This window comes from Triturus cristatus, chromosome 6 (genome assembly GCF_964204655.1).
Source record: "Triturus cristatus chromosome 6, aTriCri1.1, whole genome shotgun sequence".
Taxonomy (NCBI): domain Eukaryota; kingdom Metazoa; phylum Chordata; class Amphibia; order Caudata; family Salamandridae; genus Triturus; species Triturus cristatus.
The window spans coordinates 918712019-918729743 of record NC_140589.1 but is presented as its reverse complement, the minus strand read 5'-3'; the positions used below and the strand labels follow the sequence as shown (position 1 = coordinate 918729743).

The 17725-nt window shown below is 47.9% G+C and overlaps 1 protein-coding gene across 1 annotated transcript in view; it reads right to left on the bottom strand.

Annotated features, from left to right (window-relative positions):
• Positions 1 to 394: 394 nt before the first annotated feature.
• ARHGEF33 (Rho guanine nucleotide exchange factor 33) overlaps positions 395 to 17725 on the bottom strand; it is a 705710-nt gene continuing 688379 nt past the window's right edge. Inside the window, exon 16 of the mRNA XM_085609742.1 lies at positions 395 to 654. Coding sequence (XP_085465868.1) covers positions 525 to 654 — 130 coding nt within the window. The 3' untranslated portion in view covers positions 395 to 524. The remainder of the gene's footprint in view (positions 655 to 17725) is intronic.

Sequence of the window (17725 nt, the reverse complement as noted above, 5' to 3'; positions counted from 1 at the left end):
GTGCGGTTGCCTTTTACTTGTGGATTTTCAAGGAGACCAGTGCTTTTTTATATCTAGCTTCAAATTCTGCGTCTGGCTGAGAGTATGCATTGTATATTTATTTACATATATGTTTATTCTGTGTCCCTCTCATTGTATCTTTTTTAACCAAATTACCAACTGTACCTCGATCCTCAGACTGCCGCATAATATAACATGTCACTTATTCTGGGCCTGCGCAGATCGGGATTCCTTTTATACTATCTTTCTTCCTTGATGTGTCTTCTCATACATAGGGAAGTGTTGCAGAGGTGTTCTAGAAAGTATCAGAACAGCAGAAATCTGCAAGGTCGACAAATCACATCATAGTCTTAGCCTGTTTTCAGTAAATGTTTGAAATTTTGGCCTTCATCATGCAACAGAAATTTGTTGTACATTTGCTTAGTTTCCAGACAGTATAGTTTGTGTTTTATGTGTTTAGGCTCATAAATAATTGCTATTCTTTGCAGCTGTGGTTGATAAGGCTGCATCTCTGCTTGCTGGTGTTACACTGCGGTTCCTCGGTCCAAGTCTCTGTTGTAAGTGGCGTGATGCTTGAAGAGGTCTGCTCTGGTAGGTGAAGTGTCCATCATCGATTTGTCACTGGATTTCTCTTTATTGTCTAGTCCACATGACCTAAAATCTCAGAAAAAAATATATGTTCATTTTAATTTTTAATCCAATTGAAACCGACACTGTGGAGTGAAAGTATTGCAAGTTATGCATTAGGTAAGTAATATATTAACCACAGATCCCAGAAGTTAGGGCCTGATTTAGATCATGGCGGACGGTTACTCCATCACAATGGTGATGGATATCTCGTCCACCACACTATAATTCCCATAGGATATAATGGGATTTATATCTCGGCGGACGGGATATCTGTCACAGGTGTGACGGAGTAAGTAACCCGTACATCAAGATCTGAATCAGGCCCTTAGATTCTGGATTGTATTGATATTTCTGGTGCTCGCTTGTTCATGTTGCAAGTCCTCACATGACCATGTCACATATGGTTTTTACTTTTGTCAGTCTATGTAGAGGAGCCTACATGCAGAAAGTATGTAAAGATGTATGCAAGAGAAGAGGTTGACTGAAGTGCTAAATTGTGAAATTCAGAAAGAAAAAAAAACAAATGAAGGGGTTCAATGTCTTTATTAGGAGCCCCAGCCGGTGAGGTTGAATGCCTGGGTTGCCGAACACCAAGGCTTCCTAGTCTTGAATCCAGCTCATGCCTCTTTCTTCCACCACCCTACACCTCATGTCTCTTTATTTCACCCTTGCAGACTCTTTTCCATCCCTACTTCCTCCCTTTGTCACTGTTTTCCTATCTTTCGACTTCGCCATTTTCTGCCGTTCTCTCTTTTGCTCTGGGTCAAAGTCTGATCATGAAAAATAAGTACCAGTACCCAAAAATGAGAGCCAGTGCCCACTTTATTCACCCTTGGGTAATTACCAGTATTTTTGTGGTATTTATGTGGTATTTCTAAAGCACAAATATAGCCAGAAGGCAGTGGAGTGCCCTAAAGGGTCAAAGACAGGTATAAAGTCAAGAAGTGATAGGGGAAGACACTGGTTTGCAGACAGTTAATGCATTGTGATGTAGCGGCATATTTACAAGCCTGTAACGCCACAAGAACGTCACTTTTTTCAACGTTCTGGTGGTGCTAACTCCTTTGCTTTATTTACAAGGCGCCATTAAGTCACTTAACGTGCCTTAACACCACCTTGTAAGTAATTCTCTTATTCATGCAACACTTAGGGGCCGATTCCGATCCAGGTAGGAAGGGCACCGAACGCGATCCGGCCGGAAAAACTACGAGCCGAACGCGTGTTTTCCACCCGTCTCGTACAGCTGTACGAGCGAGCAAGTACGATGCGAGCTACGTGAAATTCACCGACCGAGTCGGTTCCGGGTCTGAACTGCTCCGTACGTCTCGGTCGGAAGCTAAACGTGGCGTGCAATGGATGCAATTTATGACTGAGCCAGTACGATGCATGCGTCGGACAGCCTGTGCGAGCCGGAGTGTCCGACTCGCAAAACGTCCGGGTGGTTTCCTTTGGGGGTCCGCGTCGGACTCCCTGTCACCTGCAGCCCTACGACTCGGACACAGGGGGAGATCCAAGGGTCCCCCCAACCCAGGCATGTAAGGTGCGAATGGCACCGACCCGTACCCACTGTAGGGGGCGCCTTTGTGCAAGACATACCCATTTAGTCAATGGGAGCCCATGTACGCTTCATACGACCGGCTCCCATTGACTTCTATGGAAGTCCGACCGAACCGAGTCTGGCAGCATACGGCCGCATCGTACTCGCTCGATCAGACTGCAGGATTCCGGCTCGGTCGGAAAACGCTCCGGATCCAGCTTGGTTAGAGTGCTTTTCGGCCCGGATCAGGATCGGCCCCTATGTGTGAAGGGGCATGCAGTGGGTGCTGCAATGGGCTTTCCACCGCAACACCCATTGATTTTTGACACTACTCCATATTTACAAGGTATGGGGCAGCACCAAAAAAAAGACCAGGAAATTCCTGGTGTTAAACAGGGGATACATTGAAAAATGTTTATTTCTCCTCGTATAGTGCTCTTTCCACATGTGCTGCATTCTGCAGCACACATGGATAGAGCAAATCGCCTGTTAAGATTGTTTATATGTAGGAAGGTCCCCCTTTCTGCACATAAACAATCGCCCCTGCAGCACAGGCACCTAGGCAAAATGACACTAGGATGCTAGAGCTGGCGCCAAGCAGGTTTTTTAGCACCAGCTCGAGGGGAAACGCAGGAGAGCGCCGTATTTTTGAAATATGGTTCTGACCTGGATTTAATAAATGTCGGAGTGTGGCGTTACTTATTTTGAAGTAACACCTCGCTCCATCATTTGCTTGTAAATATCCCCTGTAGTGTGGTAATCTTGTTTGCAAGATAAATGGACTGCGAGTCATGCTGCCTTTGTAGATTTTACAGCTGGTGGGGAAGATGGTGCAGGCTGCCTAAGAGAGCCAATGGAGATCCATCAAGATGGTGGTGATGGGATCATAATTTTTCAGATCATGGATGAGATCAGTGACTGATATCAATTCATACATTCCACCCATCACTTTTTTTCTTCAGTGCGCTGAAATTCAATTAGAGTATCCTTTACGTAAGACTGCCAAGTACTCCTACCATAGCTACTGTCATATACCTCACCTATCAAGGATTTTAAATAGATTGCCACTTTTGCATTCCCAACAGCTTGACCCGATAAAGCACTGGCTTGAGGGCACCTACCTCCGCTATTGGGGTAAAGCTAACTTCTGTGTAAAGTGCAAGCAGCAGGCTACCCAGACCCAATCTCAGCAAAGCTCTTAAGAAGTTGTTTTCGGCCACAGCAGCGGGTATTGATTCCGATACCCTCAAATAGTGCTGCTGCTACTGCCTGTTGTTTAAAGCTTGGAAAGATAATACTGATACTCTTAGTACCTGGCTTGTGTCTAAACCTCAAAATTGTACCCGAGGACTGGCTCAGGACTGCAGTTGACTTCTGTATGACCCTTCTGTTGCAGTTTCTCCGTGAACTGTATCCCCAAATACTTTTACTGCTTGACTGGCACACCGTCTATCATTAGCTTCTGCTTGAAGCTGGGGGAAGGTCTCAAGACCATACTCTTTTTTTGGTACAATTGATTGTCAGGGATTTCCTATGGCATTACTCTACCAAATGCATTAATAACTTATGGGTTGCATTCTCTGTTTGAGCCATCATCACTGCATCATCAGCAAATAAAAAATACCGGGACCCTACTTTCACAGTGAGGACAACTAAGGCTTCTTCCAGTAGATATTTCACTACACTACTTAAGAAGAGGCTAAAGAGCAGAGATGCTAGCACACAACTTTGCTGTATACCCTGTTCTATAGAAAAAGCTTCAGTGCACTCGCCTCCCAGTCTGTACCTAACCCTGGCGGTATTATCTACGTGTAGCGCCATTATTGCCCACACCAGGGTTGTATCAGCCCCTTGGTGTATCAATAATCTCCACAATTTCTCCCGGTCAACTAAATCAAAAGCTTCCTTCTGGTCCACAAAAATTCAATACAGTGAGGATGTTCTTTTGACTATCTACTTGTACGAGATCATAAGTAATTGTATTGCTTGGCCAATGGTACACACCACAGATCTAAAACCAGCTTGAGCCTCGGTTCGGATATTCTGGCTGTCCACCCAACCTTGCATCCTATTTAGTAGGACGTTCCAGAGAATTGTACGTGCTCCATCCAGGAGGGAGCTCGGGTGGTGGTTAGAGGAGCTGCTACAATCTTCCTTCTTAAATATAGGTACAAGAACAGCTGTGTGCCAAGAGGGGGGACACTATTGGAGGCTAGGGACAGATTGAATATTTTAGCAAGGGCTCTAGCCCACAAAAGGTCTCGTCCAAATAAGTGCCAGTGGCATTAGGTCAGGGCCTGGTGCTTTAAACTTCTTCATGCCTCTCAGTGGTCTTTCCACTTCTGGCACTAAGATGTTATTTGCTGAACAATCCTTATAAGGATCCTCCCCTGCTACTGTGGATCAGAGAGGCCATTGACCTCAACACTGTATAGGGCATTAAAGTGCTTTACCCAGGCTACTGGGCAAATGTAGTACTCCAGTGTGTTTACTACCCCTTTCTCCATGCGTAACAAGTTGCCAAAACCTCTTAGTATTTTTTGCAGGAGATGTCTCTCTCATTTCTATCCAGAGAGCATTTTGGTACATCAAGTTCTTATACTCTCGCCTACCTCTTTATAAAAAAAACTTGCTCTGCGGGTTAAAATTACGCTGTATCAGAGCTTGACATTCTAGGAGAGTAGGATCTGCTTCACGTGTTTACCCCCACTTTTTGTTGGTGTTTCACTGTTTTTCGACTTTAGTCTGGCTGGGACCCTGCTGTTCAGGGCCCCAGCCTAGCTGCTTCCTCTCTAAATTGATTGCAAGTACTTTAGGTACACTCCAGATTGGCTACTGGGGTACCCTTGTGAGTCCCTAGTACATGGTATACTATGTACCCAGGGCATAGGTACCCCAGATGCCTACCAGGGGCTGAATAATGTATTATGCCACCCCTGGAAAACCACCCAAAATGACACCAAAGGTCTGCTACTGCAGCCTGGGTAAGGTGGTGCATGCACCCCTTACTGAGGTATAGGTTCACTATACCTCACCTAACACTGCACATACAAACCTATCAGTCACTCCTATGGCAGGCCTTATCAATCCTGAAGGCAGAGTGCTTGGTTATATGTGAGAGGGTGCTCAGGCATGAGCTGAGCCCCTCTGCAGCCTTCGGAATCTCTTCTCCGGGGTTGTCAGTGGTACAGCCTGACCATATACTCTTAAGTGCATTATAAACCAACGGTAAATGCTAACTTTGGACTGGCTGCACGGAAACATGTCATGTTTAGTGTCAAACACCTTGGAATCATACCCCCACACCAGTAACTGGTGTGGGGGTATGATCCCACCCTTCTAGAGGGAGAGACATGGCAGTACTGGGTTACCCGGTAGAAACGTAACAGAGCCCTAGCATCACAAAATGGATGCTGCAGCCACAGACACGTGTCTGGCCTCCTGCTGCTGACCGAAACTCCGGCAGGGGAGGCCTGGATAATAGGTTTCCTGTCACAGGGAGGTGTAACCACCTCCCAGACAGGCTTATATGTATTGGGGCTGGGTGGGAGCACTCTCTGAGGCTTTGAAGTCCTGCACTGGGAGCACATTTGGTGTCCCTGTGCATAGTCCAGCTCAAACCGGTTCAGGGGCTTTCAGTCCCCTGCTCTGGTGCGAAACTGGACAAAGGAAATGGGTGTAGCCACCCCTCTTTCCAAACCCTCCAATAGGTGGGTCCCCAGAGCTAGTTCAACCCCTTCCTTAGGTATAAATAAGGAGCCTCTGTAAACAGAACTTTAGATATCCCTGGACGAAACTCTGAAGCTGAATCCTGGAACTTCCACACTCTACTCAAGACTAGAGGACTGAATAAATCTCCCTTGGGGCCAAGGAGTGACTCCCCTGCTTGGCAGGCACCAATGAAGCAATTTGTCAGTCTGCATTTCTGAAGTTCCCGTTGGACTCAGGAAGAGAATTTCCAGACATCTCACAGGCCGACCCGAGTCCCCAGCAAAGCTGAGACTCGCAGCCCTCGTTAGTAGCGTGGAACCAGAACTCCTGGTCACCGTGCACTTTTGCAAGTGCATTGACTTCTCGACGTCTCTTGAAGTCGTGCTTGGGCTTACTTATAGCCCCCACCTCGAGCACTGAATCCACTGAAGATTGTCAGCCTGGTCACCCCGAATGACCCGTGGGCCACCATTTTGTGTTTTGTCTTGAGGTCCCTTCGCGATCCCTGGTCCCTGGTACTGGTGGGTCCCTGAGGGGGTAACTTTGAATTTCCTTGGGCTTCCCTGGTTGCTCCAGACATGCCCTGACTCCCAACCAAGTGGTGAGTCTCCCAGACCTTGCAGGTCTGCACCGAAGCATTTCTTCTCTTTCTGCGTGGGTGCTGTTGCCAAGGCTTGTTGTGTCCAATCCGGGCACCAATGCTGCAACACTCGACATCCTTTGTGGGACAGCTCAAATCCAGCTCCTGGTTGTCCTCGACGCCTCCTGGTCCTCCTGTCTGAAGAGTCAAGCTTCAACTCTTTCACCTGAAATCACCCAACATCGGTGGGCATCTGCCTATCGCCTCCCTGGTCACTGGCTAGTGACCTAGACTCTGTCCCCTCTGCTTTCAGGTTCTTCTCATCTTCGATCCAGGCTTGGATCTCTTCAGACACTTCGCATCTTCCAGGCAGCAGCACTTCTTCGCCAGCTTCCACTGAAATCGAAGCCGTGAGCCAACACCATTTGACACCTATACACCCGGCTTCCCTGGGTGAGGTAACACGAGTACTCTGGTGCTCCTGTGGGTGTTGACCCTTGAACTTCCTAAATCCCAAAGGGTTTGGTCCTGACTCAATTTTAAGTGTCCCTAATCTTTAAAAATCTAGCCGCGACTTTCCCCATAGAAGCTAACGGGAGCTCGCGGCTGTGTTCTCACAGTGCAACCGGCCCCCGTGGGTCTCCTGTGTCACTAGCTTGGGTGGTTCCTTGGGGTCCCAGCAATTCTACAGGCTCTAGGCCTTGTGTCTAGTTAAGTCGTGGTTCTTATACCACTATTTTAGTATATGGTTTGGCTCGCCCCTAGGGCCTGATGTGTATTTGTGCTATTTTACTGTAATATTTGAAGTGTAACTTGTGTGTTTTGAGCTCTAGTCTCATAAAGAGACTAGGAGGGTGTGTTTAGTAATAAATACATATATTTGATATATATACCTGGTGTGGATATCGTTCATTTAGGCACTCAAGACATTATAGACTGGTAAAACAAGCTGCTTTACATTCCTTCAAGACTTAGCCAGAAGGCTGCTCTCCATAGCTACCACTACGATAGCTTTCAATAAAGGTTGTCTTTAACCTATAACCAATAAGGGGTTGTTTGGACTGGTACAGGGTGCCCACTATAACTAGTGGACAGCATATACCAGGCAAACTTCTCACATAGGTGGCAGCAGTGGGATTCCAGCTTGCTATTGTTTTACCAGATAATCTCAATTGAGTGACTAACTGAAAACCACTAAAGGTACCCTAGGTACATATAATACAAGCTTTAGAATACAGTAAGTTCTACTGAACTTAGAGTTGTGTGTTAAGGGCTAAGCACACCCTTTCTACAACTCAAGAGAGTTTAGTAGGCCACACTAGAGTAGGTAGTGCAATACACCACACCACACCACACTAGTAATGTCTTCAAGGTCAGGAACCAGTAGGTCCCTGCCAGAAGCCAATGGGCTTCTAGATTCCCAGTATGATAACCTCCTGTTCATGGAACTGAGAGCATTATGTACAGCTAGGAAACTGAAGACAGGCAAAAGCCCAACCACCCAGCATCTCATAGAGGTACTCAGGCTGGATGAGCTCAGCAGATCTTTAGGATCTGAAGGGTTAGGCAGAATGGGTGGGACAGCAGTTGAGGAAGGTCCTAGGGGTGGAACTCCCCTTGACCTGACCTCTGATGCTGGCCAGGCAGATGACAATGATCTGGACCTGGAAAATCCAATTCCCCTAGAAGGTGATGGAGAGGACCACAATGGACCCCACTTTGTCCCTCCTGGGAGAGTTGGTGGTGGGCCTAGAAGGTCAAGATCTCCCTCAGTGGAGTCTAACCATTCTATCTCATCTGTAGGGACCTCTATCTCTTCTCATAGGAGGGAAACCTCTCAGGAGTGGAGGGAGAGACTGCTTAAGTATGAGGAAGCTCAGCTTCAAATCAGATAACAGCAGGTAGCCCTAGACAAAGAGGCCCTAGAGCTCTACAGAGCTAGAAAAAAGTTGGGACTAGAGTTTCATGGTGGCAGCAACATCCCTAGAGATAGGGAAAGGCCTTGTGACCATAGAAACTTGAATAAGATTGTCCCTCCCTACCAGAGTGGGGATGACATCCACAAATAGACAACTGCACAGGAATGGGTCTGTAAAGTTCAAAGGGTCCCCAGGAGCTGTGGGCAGCAATCTTATGGCTCTCCTTTGCAGACAAAGGTAGAGATAAGCTCCTCACTGTTAGAGAGGAGGAGGCAGATGATTACAACAGTCCGAAAAGTGCCTTGATTGATGGGTTTGGCCTAACCACTGAGCAATACAGGTTAAAGTTCAGGGATACCCAAAAGGCACAGAATTAAGACTGGGTAGACTTTGTAGAATGTGCTACTAAGGCTCCGGAGGGTTGCTTACTTGGCAGCAAAGTGCATGGCTTTCAAGGATTGTACAATTTGATTATGAGGGAGCAGATCCTTAATAATTGTCAGAATCAGCTGTTGGACCAGTGCCTGGTGGACTCAGATATGACCTCTACCCAAGAATTGGGAGAGAAGGCAGACAAGTGGGTCAGAACCAGGGTGAGGCAGAAGGTAGAGAACCAAGGTGGTGAACCCAAGAAGCAAGATCCTAAAAACTCTGACAAGGGTGGGGAGAAGGGTAAAGACCAGAAGTCTTCACAAGGCCCCCAAACATCTTCTTCAGGTGGGGATTCACAGTCTAACAAGGGAAAAGGCCAAAAGAAACCATGGTGCAAAATCTGTAAACAGAAAACTCACTGGAAAAGTGACTGCACCAAGTCCAAAGAATCTACTCCAGCCACCATTGCCCCTAAGGCAACTGTTCCCCCTAGTACAGCTACAATTTGCGGTGGTAATGTTCATAATAAGGGTGTAGTAGGGTTGACCCTGGGTTCTGAGATGGACTCTGGCCTAGTCAGAGTTCCAACTCAGGCTGTTCTAGTCTGTGATGGAGGCATAGATATGACCTCCTTTGTGAGTCCCAGTAATCTGGGCAAATACAGACAGCAGCCTTTAATAAATGGAAGAGATGCTTTGGCATTCAGAGACACAGGAGCAAGTGTCACAATGGTGACAAAAGATCTTGTGTATCCTGGGCAGATTATACTTGGTGAAATGTACCAAGTGACCAATGCTAGCAATGTCAGAACAGACTGTTCTCTGGCAGTTGTTAACTTCTCCTGGGGAGGGGTAACTGGCCTTAAGAAGGTTGTGGTAAGTGCAGACCTACCAGTACAGTGCTTGCTTGGCAATGATCTAGAATCTTCAGCTTGGGCTGAAGTGGAACTCAGGACACATGCAGAAATGTTAAGAATCCCTGCTCATGTCTTTGCTGTGACCAGGTCAAAGGCCAAAATGTCTAACACTGGACAGGCCCTGGATTCTGGAATAATGGACCAGGTTCCTCCCAAGAGGAGGAGCAGTAGGGTTCTGGCAGTGCCTTTCCCCCTGACTCAGAATGCAGATCAAGCTCCTCAGGGAGATGATCTTGAGCCTGAAGAAGGAACTGTTCCAGAGGAGCTTGAACCTGACCAGGTTGAGTTCTTGGGGACTGGGGTGCTTTCCAGGTCTGATTTGAGCCAAGAGCAGAAAACCTGCCCCTCTCTTGAACCCCTCAGAAAGCAAGCTGCTGATGAGGCTGCTAGGAATGCTAGTGGCACCCATAAAATATATTGGGATGATAGACTCCTTTACTAAGAGAGTAGAGACCCCAAGCCTGGTGCATCCAGGAGGTTGGTTATGCCTCTGACGTTTAGGGGCTTCCTTTTGACACTAGTCCATAATATTCCCCTAGCAGGACACCTGGGCCAGAACAAGACTTGGGACTGAATTGTCCCTCACTTTCACTGGCCCCACATGTCTGAAGACACTAAGGAGTTTTGTCGCTCCTGTGTGACCATGCCACTAGGTACCCAGAGGCAATCCCATTTAGGACCACTACAGCACCTGTGATAGCAAGAACTCTCCTGGGTATATTCTCAAGAGTGGGCTTTCCTAGGGAGGTAGTATCTGACAGGGGTGCAAACTTCATGTCTAGTTACTTGACTGCAATGTGGAAGGAGTGTGGAGTGAACTACAAGTTCGGCAACCCCTATCACCCACAATGCAATGGTTTAGTTGAAAGATTCAACAAAACCTTAAAGGGCATGATTAAAGGTCTCCCAGAGAACCTCAGGCGGAGATGGGACATTCTTTTGCCCTGCCTTTTGTTTGCCTACAGGAAGGTGCCACAAAAGGGGGTTGGTTACAGCCCTTTTGAACCTTTGTTTGGCCATCCTGTTAGGGGTCCTTTGTGTCTGGTAAAGGAGGGATGATAGTTATCTCTCAACCCCCCTAAACAGTGTATATGAAAAAGGCAACCAAAAACCTTGAGGCTAGCCAGGAATTACAAAAGGCCTGACAAGACCAAAAGGCTGTACTGACTGTTTAGCAGCCAGGACAAAAAGTGTGGGTGTTGGAGCCTGTAGCCCCAGCAGCCCTCCAGGAAAAAATGGAGTGGCCCCCATACAATTGTTGAGCAGAAAGGGGAGGTCACCTACTTGGTAGACCTTGGAACCCCTAGGAGTCCCCACAGGGTACTTCATGTCAACAGACTAAAACCATATGTTGACAGGGCAGACATGGGCTTGCTCATGGCTATTGATGAAGGACAGGAGGAAGAGAGTGACCCACTCCCTGACCTGATTTCTCAGAACCCTGAGGATGGGTCAGTTGATGGTGTAGCCTTGGCAGGCAGCCTCACCGCCCAGCAGCAAACTGACTGCAGAAAGCTTCTCAGTCAGTACAGACATATGTTTTCTCTGACTCCAAGTCACACCACCTGGTGCACTCATGAAGTGGACACTGGGGACAGTCTGCCTGTGAAAAATAAGATCTACAGGCAACCTGACCATGTCAGGGACTGTATAAGGACAGAAGTCCAAATTATGTTGGATTTGGGAGTTATTGAACCCTCAGATAGTCCTTGGGCTAGTCCAGCAGTCCTGGTACCTAAACGTCACACCAAAGATGGCAAGAGAGAGATGAGGTTTTGTGTGGATTACAGGGGTCTCAATGCAGTCACTAGGACTGATGCCCATCCCATTCCCAGGGCAGATGAGCTGAGAGATACTTTGGCCTCAGCCAAGTTTCTAAGCACATTTGACCTGGCAGCTAGCTACTGGCAGATGAGACTAGCTGATGATGCAAAGCCAAAGACAGCATTTTCTACCCCTAGTGGAAACTATCAATTTGTGGTAATGCCCTTTGGTTTGAAGAATGCACCTGCCACTTCCCAAAGTTTTTTTTTTATATATTTCTTTATTATTTTGTTCCTCCAAAGCTGCAGACCATGTACAGAAACAATGATACATCTCAACTTTCCAAAGGTTGGTGAATCAAGTCCTTACAGACCTGGAAGACTATAGTGTAGCATATCTAGATGATATTTCTGTCTTTAGCTCCACCTGGGAGGATCACCTGGTCCACCTGAGGAATGTTTTGGAGGCCCTGCAAAAAGCAGGCCTAACTATCAAGGCTACTAAGGGCCAGATAGGGCAGAGTCAAGTTGTGTACCTGGGCCACCTTGTAGGTGGAGGCCAGTGTCAGCCACTGCAGAGCAAAATCCAGACCATAATGGACTGGGTTGCTCCCACTACCCAGACTCAGGTGAGAGCCTTCTTAGGCCTGACTGGGTACTATAGAAGATTTCTCAAGGGGTATGGATCAATAGTGACACCCCTGAATGACTTACCCTCTAAGAAAATGCCCAAAAAGGTTCAGTGGATAGTTAGCTGTCAAAAGGCATTTGATGACCTGAAACAGGCCATGTGTACTGCTCCCATTCTGCAGTCCTGACTACTCCAAAACGTTCATTGTCCAAACAAATGCATCTGAGTTGGGGGTAGGGGCTGTACTGTCACAGTTGAATGATGAAGGTCAGGATCAACCAGTAGCTTTCATAAGCAGAATGTTGACCCCCAGAGAGAAACGTTGGTCAGCCATTGAGAGGGAGACGTTACTGTGGTTTGGGCTCTGAAGAAGTTGAGGCCATACTTGTTTGGTACTCACTTCATTGTTCAGACAGACCATAAGCCCCTCTTATGGCTAAAACAGATGAAGGGTGAACACCCCAAACTTCTCAGGTGGTCCATTTCCCTACAGGGGATGGATTATATAGTGGAACATAGACCTGGGAGTAACCATGCCATTGCAGATGAACTCTCCAGATATTTCCACTTAGAACATGAAGACTCAACCCATTTGGAATCGCAAAACAGTGTAAACATACTGTTGTACATTTCATTTAGGGCCTCGCAATGTGGCGCAAATTGCGAGGCGCTAAATGAAAGGGCCGTACATCTGGCCCTTGTTCTACTACCAGTAAATCTTGCAACCTTAACCCCAGTCAGTTTTGACCACAAACTCTCAGTTCTTTAACCAAAGAATCTTATGCCGGCAGTATATTAGCACTGTTGTCGGTTGTGGTGTTCAAAATTATTGATCCGTAGTTTGACATTATGCCTTCAAATAATGGGAATCCATGCTGGTATTTCTCTTTGTTCTACCTTAAACTCTTCCTGCTATTAGTTGGAACAATACCATGGCCATAGCTCACCTTACTCAAGTTAACAGTGGTGATACGCCACTTGGCACTCAGTTTCATACATAAAACTACAGGGTCGTGGTCACTCTCAACTCTTCTGATAACAGTCATTTCATGCACACATTCCCAGCATTCAATATTAACTATAATGTAATCTATTAGTGCTGAACTTCTGCCATCATCATATGTCTTTTTGGATGTGCTATAAGAGGCTGTACGACCATTGATAAAGTGTAACTGGTTATTAATCAAAAGATCGGAAAATACTTCGCCCGTCTTGGTTGATTTCAGGGAACTCATGGTTGTCTCAGGGACACCTAGACAACAGTCTTCCATTGTGAATAGCCTGAAAATCTGACAAAAAGTGTGCCCTCCTGTACTTTTGGTTGATACCACTGGTTTAGCTGAATCCCTGCTGATGTCAATGGCACAGGATAATAGGCTACATTGAGTATGCATCTTTCACCATTTTGCACCTGCCATAGAGCCACCGACATTTTAGAGATGGTTCACCTTGAGTCAACTTATGATCCATTAGCTCCCTCTTTTGGAACTAAGATGACTGGGCCTCTGACTGTAAAATATCTATCTGGTGACTCCCTGGGGCTACAAAGCAGCATCAGCCCATTCTTTTGCTTGCTAGGCATTTCAAATCCTACATTTTGTGTCATCTCTTTCAGAACAAGAAGAGAGAGAAGGGAATAGGATAAATTCTTGCAAGTGTCTCAGCCGCTGGGAATAGCACTAGGCTGTATTTTTGTCTCTAGTGACCCACTATGCCACTTCTGGCATCAACCATGAGCAAATCACCTTTGGACCTACTCCTGAAGGAACCGTCTGGCCTGAAATGCCAGGTCAGTTCCCCTCTGAATGAGAACACAAGCAGCTTCTGCCTGGATTTCAACCTAGTTTGACATCAACAGTAAGATATAACTTGAGTCCTGTGTCACAGCGAGCTTGGGACCATTGTCACTGACGTTCTTCCAAGCCAGCATTACAACACTCAGCAAAGGACTCTGAACTATAATCTTCTAGGTAGCGGCTATTTTCTGGTGGGAGAAACATTTATGTGTCTAACAACACAGATGACCTCACTAACCATGTGTTGGGACAGATATGTCCATTGCATGGTGAACAGTCATATTTAATTGCCCTGAGTGCTTGACTGCCAGTATCTAGTATCCTGATTTTTGATCTTGCCCCAGCCTTACATTAGTTTAGTGTGCACACAAATGCTTGCATGAAAGATGTCCCGGGCGTGTCCTGTGACCTGCGGGGCAGAACGGGTGTGCCCTAATTTTACTGACAGTGGACTACCGTCCCTGCCTTTGACTTAGGATGTAGACCAATGGTTGCAGCATACCATGTTTTGTGAATCTGTAGTTCTTAAGAGACTGATTTACTGGAGTGGAGGCCTACATGCCCACTTATGTAAAGTACTGCTTCTATGCGGCAATGCCTATCCAAGCGCTAAAATCCCAAACAGATGTAGTTCATGTTTGTGTATGTGGCTTGTGTGGTAAATGTATTACGTGTATGAGTGAGTCAGAGTCATGGACGCCTATGGGTTCCATTTGGAAGTGCCTGTCCCATTCCTGTGCACAAGATGGAGGTGAGGTTGTTTTCCCATGCAGTGGAAAAGCATAGCTGACATCCTTGAAGCTGGAGGAAGAAGACCTAGACAGAGGAGACAAGGCTCCTTTAAAAATCCTATTAGGCCTTTTGCTGAGTGGAGCTGCTAATTCGTTTTCCTGTAACACTTGCATCCGGTAGATGGTGGGGGTAAGGGTGGGACTACAGTTTAGTTAAAGGGACCACTTAACGTGAGCCCAGCCATTTGTTCCTGAATGAAGATTCAGTGCAGCATGTGATAGGCAGGTGCAGAAAGCTCAAACCTTTTTGCATCTGTTGTGGGTGCTCCAGGTGGAGACTGTTGTAAAGAGCATCACTTTATGCAAGGCTGTGTCAGGAAAGCAGCCTAGAGAGGGCACTTAAAAACAGAACCACCCCAAACCAATTCTTAAAGAGCAGACAGAGAATCCACATCTCTTTCTCCTTAGTGTGTATAAAAAGTGGGAGTCGCTGATCCACTTGTTGTTTCGGAATTCTTTTTGACCATGGAAAGGAGTGCTCTGCAGAGTACACAGAGGACTGCTGTGTAACTAGAGCTTGTGCCTCTCTGACAGCCAGCTTCCCAGATGGAAGGGGACATCACCTGGAGTATTTCCTTGCTGAAGAGCTGTATCTTTGACCTGAAGTGCCTGGAATCCAAGCTGTCTGCTGAGAAATGGAAGAAGCCTGACACATCTGCAGGGGTTTTGTATGTCCAGGAAGTACAGAAGCAGCTGACCCTGGTGCTGTGATTCTATCAAGCTAGGAAGACCTCGGAAACATATCTGCATGCCCTAGGAGCAGGAATTGCTGATCGATGAGTGACCTTGCTCTCTTGCAAAGAAGACCAATCACTGTTGCTAATCTCACTAATATGAAGAGTTGTGCATGTAGAGAATGCAGCCAAGAAGACCAGAGCTGTGCCCATGGTGGACATCATCATAGAGAATCAAGACAAGAAGTGTCGGACTTCGCCACTGGAATCAAGAACTGCACCGATCGTAGCCATCACTACCGAAACTGAGTGTGCGCTCTTGGTTGTCACCATCAACGCATGTGAGGCCTGCATTGTGGCCCACCTTCTTTCTATTGTCAAATAACCTAGAAGCAGCTCCAGTGGTTTTCTGAGGGGCCACACTCGCATCTAGTCACTACAGTTGCCAAAGGGCTCCAGGCTACAGCATCCGGTGCCCCATTTTCCTGCTGCCTGCCTGAAGTAAAGGCTGCACCTTCTGCAAGTGCATCTCCACCCAAAAGCGGGAGTGATCCAAAACATGTGCTGCCGGTTTCATACCAGCAGCCAAAATGGACACGGGGACTTGCATGTTGGGAGACCGTTTAAACAGAGAACTGAATTGAACTGAGAGCACTCACTATTGAACAGAGACATCTACACCCAAGCTTTGAATAATGCCACACAGTGCCTTTCTGCACTAACAGGGAAGCTGCCTAGAGATAACCGTTAACTTTGTTGTCTGCCTGCCTGCCTACACCACATCACCGTGCCAGAGAGAGGGGAGAGGAACTGCAACTCCCGGCACCACCAAGCGGTGCGCATGACGCCCGAGTCACGCTTTCGCACCCAGAGGTGCTTTAATACCAGCCAGGACTCCAGCAGCGCGGGAGCCCATTAACTTTGTTGTCTGCCTGCCTGCCTGCCTACACCACATCACCGTGCTAGAGAGAGGGGAGAGGAACTGTGTTGGACCCGGCCTCGTAGAATGGCCCTCCGTGCCCCCGCACCACCGAAACCTGGTACCTGCAGCCCAAGCACACGGCCCAGCCGAACCTCCCCACCAGGACACACGCACCGACCCGGACGTCCCCGTCCATGGCCTCTCTCCTTTCGGCCACCCCGGGCCCGCGTGCCCACTTCATGCACCAAGATGGCCGCCCGGCCCCAGCGCGACCCGGGCCTAGAGGCGCCACTCCGGCTGGAGGACATCACGCTTCCAGGGGATGAGAGAGGGAGGAGCAGTTTCTATCGCACCTCTGAACTCCCCCGGGACGATGGGTTTCGATCGGCCCTCCGGCCTCCCTGAGGGCTGGCTCCGTGCCTGCTGGGTGTCTGGGACTCCTCCCGACCCGGCCCTGAAAGGATCAAAAGACTATAGCAGGAAATCCCGACAAGCGACCCCCAGGTGACAAGACCCCTGCCTGCACAGACTCCGGACATCAAAGAGGGGTCGACCTATAACAAGGGGTGCTCTGGGTCTGTCCAGCAGATTCGACGCTGGAACAACGAGAGCCTGCCGACGTGGTCGCGGCTCCTGGAACTTGGACCCACCTGAGCCCTGCTGAGTGACTCGCGGCTCCCTGAAGATCGTAAGACCTCCGAACTTGTACCTGAGCCCTGCTGAGTGACTCGCGGCTCCCTGAAGATCGTAAGACCTCCGAACTTGTACCTGAGCCCTGCTGAGTGACTCGCGGCTCCCTGAAGATCGTAAGACCTCCGAACTTGTACCTGAGCCCTGCTGAGTGACTCGCGGCTCCCCGAAGATCGTAAGACCTCCGACCTTGTACCTGAGCCTGCTGAGTGACTCGCAGCTCCCTGAAGATCGTAAGACCTCCGAACCTGTACCTGAGCCCGCTGAGTGACTCGCGGCTCCAACCGACTCTCACGGTCCCGCCGGACCCCGACTACAACACCGTATCCCCCAGCTCGAGGATTGTGAGCTGTGCGCTGGATACGTCCCTGCTTGAACCTTTACCAGAGACTGTCCCGCTACCCCCTACCCCTTCCGAGACTCTTGAGCCCGTGCTCACCTTGTACATATTTGCAGTGATAACCTACTTGATAAAGTTTGTTTTCTCAGAATACCCGGTGTGGTCACTCTGTGTCGTGTGGTGCCAGAAGTACGATCCTAGATACGAGATTCCTCCCCCTTTTTCCCAAATCGATTTTATCCACACTCAGTGTGGGAGGGTATGCTCAGACGTGAGTCCCTTGCTCATTGCACCATCAGGATTCAGGCAAGCCGGGCCGACGAAGGCTGTGATGCCAGAAACCGGTCCCCGGAAGCTTGTTTCCTTCCCAGTACAAGAATTGGCTTGGTAGTTTGGTTTGCCATGTTCCCATCACGCACTGGGACATGTACAGACTAATTTGCATATAGCCAG